The 10,000-nt window shown below is 53.0% G+C and overlaps 1 protein-coding gene across 3 annotated transcripts in view; it reads left to right on the top strand.

The window, feature by feature from the left end:
• LOC109900969 (1-phosphatidylinositol 4,5-bisphosphate phosphodiesterase beta-1) overlaps positions 1 to 10,000 on the top strand; it is a 245,935-nt gene that overhangs the window by 120,280 nt on the left and 115,655 nt on the right. For all 3 annotated transcript variants that reach the window (XR_004211942.1, XM_020496905.2, XM_031837515.1), the window contains exons 4-5: positions 8,172 to 8,312; positions 8,992 to 9,071. Coding sequence is in view for 2 of the 3 variants with exons in the window: in XM_020496905.2 (XP_020352494.2) it covers positions 8,172 to 8,312; positions 8,992 to 9,071 (221 nt within the window). In the remaining variant the exon portion in view is untranslated. The remainder of the gene's footprint in view (positions 1 to 8,171; positions 8,313 to 8,991; positions 9,072 to 10,000) is intronic.

Below are 10,000 nucleotides of genomic sequence, written 5' to 3'. Positions count from 1 at the left end.
TGTGCCAATGGGCGGGCGGGCGTGTGTGTGGGGATTGTGCCAATGGGCGGGCAGCGGGCGTGTGTTGATTGTGCCAATGGGCGTGCGTGTGTGTGTGTGTGTGTGTGGGGATTGTGCCAATGGGCGGGCGGGCGTGTGTGTGGGGATTGTGCCAATGGGCGTGTGTGTGTGTGGGGATTGTGCCAATGGGCGGGGCGGGGCGTGTGTGTGGGGATTGTGCCAATGGGCGGGCAGCGGGTGTGTGTTGATTGTGCCAATGGGCGTGCGTGTATGTGTGTGTGTGGGGGGGGATTGTGCCAATGGGCGGGCGGGCGTATGTGTGGGGATTGTGCCAATGGGCGGGCGGGCGTGTGTGTGGGGATTGTGCCAATGGGCGGGCAGCGGGCGTGTGTTGATTGTGCCAATGGGCGTGCGTGTGTGTGTGTGTGGGGGGATTGTGCCAATGGGCGGGCGGGCATGTGTCGATTGTGCCAATGGGCGTGCGTATGTGGGGATTGTGCCAATGGGCGGGCGGGCGTGTGTGTGTGTGTGGGGATTGTGCCAATGGGCGGGCAGGCGTGTGTCGATTGTGCCAATGGGCGTGCGTGTGTGGGGATTGTGCCAATGGGCGGGCGGGCGTGTGTGTCGATTGTGCCAATGGGCGGGTGGGCGTGTGTGTGGGCATGCAGTGTGTGTGTGTGTGTGTGTGTGCGTGCGTGTGTGGGGATTGTGCCAATGGGCGGGGCGGGCATGTGTGTGGGGATTGTGCCAATGGGCGGGCAGGCGTGTGTCGATTGTGCCAATGGGCGTGAGTGTGTGGGGATTGTGCCAATGGGCGGGCGGGCGTGTGTGTCGATTGTGCCAATGGGCGGGCGGGCGTGTGTGTGGGCATGCAGTGTGTGTGTGTGTGTGTGTGTGCGTGCGTGTGTGGGGATTGTGCCAATGGGCGGGCGGGCATGTGTGTGGGGATTGTGCCAATGGGCGGGCGGGCATGTGTGTGTGTGGGGATTGTGCCAATGGGCGGGCGGGCGTGTGTGTGTGTGGGGATTGTGCCAATGGGTGGGCGGGCATGTGTGTGTGGGGGGATTGTGCCAATGGGCGGGCGTGTGTGTGTGTGGGGATTGTGCCAATGGGCGGGCGGGGCGTGTGTGTGGGGATTGTGCCAATGGGCGGGCAGCGGGCATGTGTTGATTGTGCCAATGGGCGTGCGTGTGTGTGTGTGTGTGTGGGGATTGTGCCAATGGGCGGGCGGGCGTGTGTGTGGGGATTGTGCCAATGGGCGGGTGTGTGTGTGGGGATTGTGCCAATGGGCGGGCAGCGGGCGTGTGTTGATTGTGCCAATGGGCGTGCGTGTGTGTGTGTGTGTGTGTCGATTGTGCCAATGGGCGGGCGGGCGTGTGTGTGTCGATTGTGCCAATGGGCGGGCGGGCGTGTGTGTGGGCATGCAGTGTGTGTGTGTGTGTGTGTGTGTAGATTGTGCCAATGGGCGGGCGGGCGTGTGTCGATTGTGCCAATGGGCGTGCGTGTGTGGGGATTGTGCCAATGGGCGGGCGGGCGTGTGTGTGTGTGTGGGGATTGTGTCAATGGGCGGGCAGGCGTGTGTCGATTGTGCCAATGGGCGTGCGTGTGTGTGTGTGGGCATGCAGTGTGTGTGTGTGTGTGTGTGTGCGTGCGTGTGTGGGGATTGTGCCAATGGGCGGGCGGGCATGTGTGTGGGGATTGTGCCAATGGGCGGGCGGGCATGTGTGTGTGTGGGGATTGTGCCAATGGGCGGGCGGGCGTGTGTGTGTGTGGGGATTGTGCCAATGGGCGGGCGGGCATGTGTGTGTGTGGGGATTGTGCCAATGGGCGGGCGTGTGTGTGTGTGGGGATTGTGCCAATGGGCGGGCGGGCGTGTGTGTGGGGATTGTGCCAATGGGCGGGCAGCGGGCGTGTGTTGATTGTGCCAATGGGCGTGCGTGTGTGTGTGTGTGTGTGTGTGGGGATTGTGCCAATGGGCGGGCGGGCGTGTGTGTGGGGATTGTGCCAATGGGCGGGCGTGTGTGTGGGGATTGTGCCAATGGGCGGGCAGCGGGCGTGTGTTGATTGTGCCAATGGGCGTGCGTGTGTGTGTGTGTGTGTGTCGATTGTGCCAATGGGCGGGCGGGCGTGTGTGTGTCGATTGTGCCAATGGGCGGGCGGGCATGTGTGTGGGCATGCAGTGTGTGTGTGTGTGGATTGTGCCAATGGGCGGGGCGGGCGTGTGTCGATTGTGCCAATGGGCGTGCGTGTGTGGGGATTGTGCCAATGGGCGGGCGGGCGTGTGTGTGTGTGTGGGGATTGTGTCAATGGGCGGGCAGGCGTGTGTCGAATGTGCCAATGGTCGTGCGTGTGTGGGGATTGTGCCAATGGGCGGGCGGGCGTGTGTGTGTGTGTGGGGATTGTGCCAATGGGCGGGCGGGCGTGTGTGTGGGCATGCAGTGTGTGTGTGTGTGTGTGTCTGTGTGTGTGTGTGTGTGTGTGTGTGTGTGTGTGCGTGCGTGTGTGGGGATTGTGCCAATGGGCGGGCGGGCGTGTGTGTGTGTGTGGGGATTGTGCCAATGGGCGGGCAGGCGTGTGTGTGTGTGGGGGGGGATTGTGCCAATGGGCGGGCGGGCATGTGTGTGGGGATTGTGCCAATGGGCGGGCGGGCATGTGTGTGGGGATTGTGCCAATGGGCGGGCGGGCGTGTGTGTCGATTCTGCCAATGGGCGGGCAGGGCGTGTGTGTGGGCATGCAGTGTGTGTGTGTGTGTGTGTGTGTGTGTGTGCGTGCGTGTGTGGGGATTGTGCCAATGGGCGGGCGGGCATGTGTGTGGGGATTGTGCCAATGGGCGGGCGGGCATGTGTGTGTGTGGGGATTGTGCCAATGGGCGGGCAGGCGTGTGTGTGTGTGGGGATTGTGCCAATGGGCGGGCGGGCATGTGTGTGTGTGTGGGGATTGTGCCAATGGGCGGGCGGGCGTGTGTGTGTGTGGGGATTGTGCCAATGGGCGGGCGGGCGTGTGTGTGGGGATTGTGCCAATGGGCGGGCAGCGGGTGTGTGTTGATTGTGCCAATGGGCGTGCGTGTGTGTGTGTGTGTGTGGGGGGATTGTGCCAATGGGCGGGCGGGCGTGTGTGTGGGGATTGTGCCAATGGGCGGGCAGCGGGCGTGTGTTGATTGTGCCAATGGGCGTGCGTGTGTGGGTGTGTGTGTGTGTGTGGGGATTGTGCCAATGGGCGGGGCGGGCGTGTGTGTGGGGATTGTTCCAATGGGCAGGCGGGCGTGTGTGTGTGTGTCGATTGTGCCAATGGGCGGGCGGGCGTGTGTGTGTCGATTGTGCCAATGGGCGGGCGGGCGTGGGTGTGGGCATGCAGTGTGTGTGTGTGTGTGTGTGTGTGTGGGGATTGTGCCAATGGGCGGGCGGGCGTGTGTCGATTGTGCCAATGGGCGTGCGTGTGTGGGGATTGTGCCAATGGGCGGGCGGGCGTGTGTGTGTGTGTGGGGATTGTGCCAATGGGCGGGCAGGCGTGTGTCGATTGTGCCAATGGGCGGGCGGGCGTGCGTGTGGGCATGCAGTGTGTGTGTGTGTGTGTGTGCGTGCGTGTGTGGGGATTGTGCCAATGGGCGGGCGGGCGTGTGTGTGTGTGTGCGGATTGTGCCAATGGGCAGGCAGGCGTGTGTGTGTGTGTGTGGGGATTGTGCCAATGGGCGGGCGGGCGTGTGTCGATTGTGCCAATGGGCGTGCGTGTGTGGGGATTGTGCAAATGGGCGGGTGGGCGTGTGTGTCGATTGTGCCAATGGGCGGGCGGGCGTGTGTGTGGGCATGCAGTGTGTGTGTGTGTGTGTGTGTGTGTGTGTGTGTGTGTGTGGTGGTGACAGGAAGGGTTCGTGACAGCCCAGGGAGCAGGGAAGGCAGCATCACCCTGCTAAGAGGACTACCTCCCCTGTACTGAAGTAATAAATGACTGAGCACTGTGTTCCCACGCTACAGCTGTCAGATCGCCACGCACACACACACTAACACACACACACACACACACACACCAAAGTGATGCATTACACACACGCCTTCTTTCACAGTCACACCATCATCCCACACACCTCTGCACACACACAATTCTCTCTTTCTCTCTCTATATATACTGTATCTCTCTTTTCCTCTCAAACACACAGAAACTGGCTTGAAGGGGTAATACGCACACACTGCCACCCCCCCCCCCCCCCCCCCCTCCCGCCGCTTGGATCTAAATCTCCCATCGCCGCGGCAACAGGACCCTCAGGCATGCCTCCAAATGCTCCCACAATACACCAGCACTAATTAAATCTCAGGTCTATTCTCCTCAACTCTCCTCTCCTTTCCCTAATCCTCCTCCCTCTCTCCTCTCCAATGAAATATGCATTCGATTCTCTGACGGATCGTACAGGTCTCCACTACATGCTACACTACATGCTACAGACAGGCAGGTCTGTCTTTCTGTAGTCCAGGTCGAGATCTGTTGAGGCTGCTTTCAGCGGAGGTTGCCGTTGCCATTCATTTGCAGGGAATTCTACTGTACTGTAGTTCTATTCGAGATGCAGAGCACCTGCATCCTGCATACAGTATACTGTCTCTCCATCTATCAGTATCCTGCATACAGTATACTGTCTCTCCATCTATCAGTATCCTGCATACAGTATACTGTCTCTCCACCTATCAGTATCCTGCATACAGTATACTGTCTCTCCATCTATCAGTATCCTGCATACAGTATACTGTCTCTCCATCTATCTGTATCCTGCATACAGTATTCTGTCTCTCCATCTATCAGTATCATGCATACAGTATACTGTCTCTCAATCTATCAGTATCCTGCATACAGTAAGTATACTGTCTCTCCATCTATCAGTATCCTGCATACAGTATTATATCTCTCCATCTATCAGTATCCAGCATACAGTATACTGTCTCTCCATCTACCTGTATCCTGCATACAGTATTCTGTCTCTCCATCTATCAGTATCATGCATACAGTATACTGTCTCTCCATCTATCAGTATAGTAAAGGTAGACATACACCTGATAGGTGCAGTGAAATGTGTTGTTTTACAGGGCCTGCCATTGTAGTACGACGCCTCTGGAGCATATTCGGGTTAAGTACCTTGGTCAAGCTTTGTCACCTCGTCGACTCGTGTATTTGAACCAGCAACCTTTAAAATACTGGCCCAACACTCTAACCGCTAGGCTACCTGCTGCCCTACGGCTGGAAGAATGTCTGCCATGGCCTCAAGATGATTCCAGACAGTGCTGGTAATAATGGCTTGCTCGAGTTAAAGCAACATATACTATGCAGCATCATCTAACTTTGATATATGGCTCATGTAGAACGGAGGAATTTTGCTCTCAGCACGTCTGAGAGACTGCAGGCGTGAGATGTTTCTAGAACCATCCATCTCCCAGACTTCTCAACACTACAGTCATCAGTAGGGAATTCAACTTGTCTCAGACTGCTTTTCCAAGATCCAAGGTCTCTGAAGAACTGAAGCCTGTCTTTGCGTTTGACTAAAAGCGTTGAGGCGTTGGAAGTTCGTCCGACATTGTTCGTCAGAGAGTGTCTGTGTGCGTATGTTTGAATGTATGTTTTGAAATTGCACTAGACAGTCTGTGTGTGTGACACACCGTGTGTGTGTGACACACCGTGTGTGTGTCTGTGTTTTGAACAGTCGTCAGACATGCAGACTTGGTTGCCAGAAGAGTAAAAATCTCAAACAGAAGAAAAATATTGCTTCTGAAAAGTTCACTGTAATACTAATGGGCGCCTCTGAGCTGGGGGATTTGATTGGAGGGCGTTGGGGGACATGTAGGGGACATTTATCAGTGTGACACAGCACAGAATGGTCTTTGTTTGATTGGGCAAATTAGTGGGGAACTAATTTGCTTGCGCTGCAAAATCTTTTACAGACTCTTTTTGTTGGTGTTAATTGACCTAGCTGAACCACTTTGTATTCTGCCCTGATGACAGAAGAATGGGAGAGAAAATATCATTGTTATTCATTTCTGGTGCCTCGGAGGCCGTGCCCAGTTGCTCTGTGCTTTAGCATGGTTTGCATTAAAGACGAGTGGTTGTGTGTGTATGTTTCCATAGGGATATATGGTTTATAATGTGTATTTACGCTGCAGCGGACAAACATCCCCAGTGAATGTGGAGGTATCTCTGTTCAGGCCCTCACTATTATGCCGTCAATAACCAGTGTGACAAACTGGGTATTGAACCCAGTCTTTTGCCTGCCCCAAGACTGTGTTATCCAACTGAGCTAAAGTATACTGTCTGAGGTAATACAAGTGTCATGATCTCAGGCAAGCATAGTTATCGTTATATAAGTTACATGCGCATCCCGCAGGCCTACTTTACCCAACCACCTCGGATGCTGTACAGACACATTGCAATGCCCTGGTGAACCCACAGGCAACATCATATACCCCATGCATTTACCACCTGCTGCCATTCATAACGACATACTGGCCATTCATTAATTAGACATTAATGATTTTTATTCATGAACCGGTGGGCCTGTTGTCCGGACCGCTGGCAGTCTCTATGGGTGTGCCACAGGGTTCACTTCTCAGGCCGTCTCTCTTCTCTGTATATATCATTGATGTCGCTCTTGCTGCTGGTGATTCTCTGATTCACGACACCATTCTGTATACTTCTGGCTCTTCTTTGGACACTGTGTTAACTAACCTCCAGACGAGCTTCAATAACCATACAAGTCTCCTTCCGTGGCCTCCAACTGCTCTTAAATGCAAGTAAAACTAAATGCATGCTCTTCAACCGATCGCTGCCTGCACCTAGCCGCCCGTCCAGGATCACTACTCTGGATGGTTCTGACTTAGAATATGTGGACAACTACAAATACCTAGGTGTCTGGTTAGACTGTAAACAAAATAGCCTCCAACACTCTACTCAACAAATTGGATGCAGTCTATCACAGTGTCATCTATTTTGTCACCAAAGCCCCATATACTACCCACCACTGCGACCTGTACACTCTCGTTGGCTGGCCCTCGCTTCATACTCGTCACCAAACCCACTGGCTCCAGGTCATCTACAAGTCTCTGCTAGGTAAAGCCCCGCCTTATCTGAGCTCACTGGTCACCATAGCAGCACCCACCCGTAGCACGCGCTCCAGCAGGTATATCTCACTGGTCACCATAGCAGCACCCACTCGTAGCACACGCTCCAGCAGGTATATCTCACTGGTCACCATAGCAGCACCCACCCGTAGCATGCGCTCCAGCAGGTATATCTCACTGGTTACCCCCAAAGCCAATTGGCCGCTTTTGGCCGCCTTTCCTTCCAGTTTTCTGCTGCCAATGACTGGAACGAACTGCAAAAATCACTGAAACTGGAGACTCATATCTCCCTCACTAGCTTTAAGCACCAGCTGTCAGAGCAGCTCACTGCGTGTGTGTGTGTGTGTGTGTGTGTGTGTGTGTGTGACATCTTAGCTGATGTTAAGAGAATATGCTGAACCTCGCAGGTCCAGTTGGGCTGATGATGATGATTGGTTGCCACTCTTCATGGTCTACTCCCGAAGTCATATCTCTCACTGATCAGTTTCATTCTCAGGAAGTCAAATCGTGATCTGATTGGTTGATTGGGCTGTTGTTGTCATTGCCATAGTACCAGACGGTGGGAGTCATCTACTCCTGCTACTTCCTGAGTTTGGGCTTCCAGCAGCAACGGCATAAAATATGTTTTGTTTTCACGTACACTGGATAGGTGCATTGAAATGTGGTGTTTTACGGGGTCGGCCATAGTAGTACGGCACCTGGAGCAAATTAGGGTTAAGTGCCTTGCTCAAGGACACATCAACAGATTTTTCATCTTGTCGGCTCAGGTATTCAAACCAAAACCTTCCGGTTAGTGGCCCAACGCTCTAACTGCTAGGCTAAAGTCACACTGTCAGACACAGTGGGGGTAATTCTGGGAAGGTGCTAGAGCTGCAGTGGCTGTGTTATTAATGACACGCTTTCGTGACGGTTTAAAAGTCTACATATGTCCTTTGAAAATGAATTTAAAGGTGTTTCCTCTGAGTGTGTAGTATGCAAATGTGTGTGAGCTCATAATGTTGGGTTGCCAACGGAGAAGGGTTAAGGCCTAGAGTTATTGTGTTACTGACATGTCACTTATCTGTTGTGTGGTCTGTGTAGGACATGAAGCTACGAGAGCTGCTGGACGTCAGCACCCTGGTGGGGAAGATGGAGAACCGGATGCTGACGGTGGTGAGCGGACCAGACATGGTCAACATCACCTACCTCAACTTCATGGCCTTCCAGGAGGAGATCGCCAAGGTAAGTAAACATGAATAATCCACTTATTACAGAGGAATAGGGCTTTAGTACACATGAATAAGGGCTTTGGTACACATGAATAATGTCTTTATTAATCATGAATAGGGCTTTATTAAATGTGAATAGGGCTTTAATAAACTGGGTGTTTATTAATCAGGACTTTATTAATCATGAATAGAGATTTATTAAAGATGAATAGGGTTTTATTAAACACGAATAAGGACTTAATTAATCACAAATAGGGCTTTATTAAACATGAATAAAGACTTTATTAATCATGAGCAAGGCTTTATCAAACATGAATAAAGGCTTTATTAATCATGAGCAAGACTTTATCAAACATGAATAAAGACTTTATTAATCATGAGCAAGGCTTTATCAAACATGAATAAAGGCTTTATTAAAAGTTTATTTGATGTAGTTGATGTCAACATCAGTTACCTCTCTTAGGAGGTTGGCAAAAGTGCTTATAACTAATTAATTAATGACTAAGCTATTTCAGTCCATGAAGTGTGAGTTAGTTAAGCTTGTTAGACTTACACTGAACCCATCATTCCTCCAGTGTATAATTATAAGGTCTGGTGTGTGGGTGGCTAGTTTGCACCTCCAATCGATCCTCGCGACTGTGTTTCTTCCTTCTGACGGAGTGCGTATGTATGTGTGTGTTCTTCCGGTGCAGGAGTGGGCTGAAGAGTTGTTTGGCCTGGCGTCTAACCTACTGGCGCAGAACATGTCCAGAGAAGCATGCCTGGAGAAAGCGTAAGTCCCTGGACACATCACACATCACACACTGGAAGGCAGCAGTTCACACCCATCAGGTCTGCAGGGCGCTTCACACCGCTTCACACTACTCACAGAGAGAGGGGGGGGGGGAGAGCAGAGATAGAGCAAGAGGGGGTCAGAGAGAGAGGTGGGGGGCAGAGAGAGAGCAAGAGGGGGGCAGAGAGAGAGGGGGGGGGGCAGAGAGAGAGCAAGGGGGGGTCAGAGAGAGAGGTGGGGGCAGAGAGAGAGCAAGAGGGGGGCAGAGAGAGAGGGGGGGGCAGAGAGAGAGCAAGAGGGGGCCAGAGTGAGAGCAAGAGGGGGGCAGAGAAAGAGGGGGGGGGCAGAGAGAGAGCAAGAGGAGGTCAGAGAGAGGGGGGGGGGGGGCAGAGAGAGAGCAAGAGGGGGTCAGAGAGAGAGCGAGAGATGGGGTGAATGCACACACGCGCGCACACACATGCAAACGCATACACACACACAGATACTTGCGCAAAGACACACACATTCATAGACACACACTTGCACACTCCCACACTCTCTCTCGTTCTCTCTCTCTGTCTCTCTCTCTCTCTCTCTCTCTGTCTCTCAGTCAAATTTATTTATAAAGCCCTTTTTACATCAACAGTTGTCACAAACTGCTATACAGAAACCCAGCCTACAACCCCAAACAGCAAGCAATGTAGAAGCACAGTGGCTAGGAAAAAATCCCTAGAATGGCAGGAATCTAGGAAGAAACCTAGAGAGGAACCAGGCTCTGAAGGGTGGCCAGTCATCTTCTGGCTGTGCCAGGTGGAGATTATAAGATGACATGGCCATTAAGGCCAGATTGTTCTTTAAGATGTTAAAATGTTCAGTGATGACCAGCAGGGTCCAATAATAATCACAGTGGTTGTAGAGGGTGCAACAGGTCAGCACCTCAGGATTAAATG

Source organism: Oncorhynchus kisutch, linkage group LG12 (genome assembly GCF_002021735.2).
Source record: "Oncorhynchus kisutch isolate 150728-3 linkage group LG12, Okis_V2, whole genome shotgun sequence".
Classification (NCBI taxonomy): Eukaryota; Metazoa; Chordata; class Actinopteri; order Salmoniformes; family Salmonidae; genus Oncorhynchus; species Oncorhynchus kisutch.
Note: the sequence above shows the minus strand (reverse complement) of the source record. Positions and strands in the feature narration are given on the sequence as shown.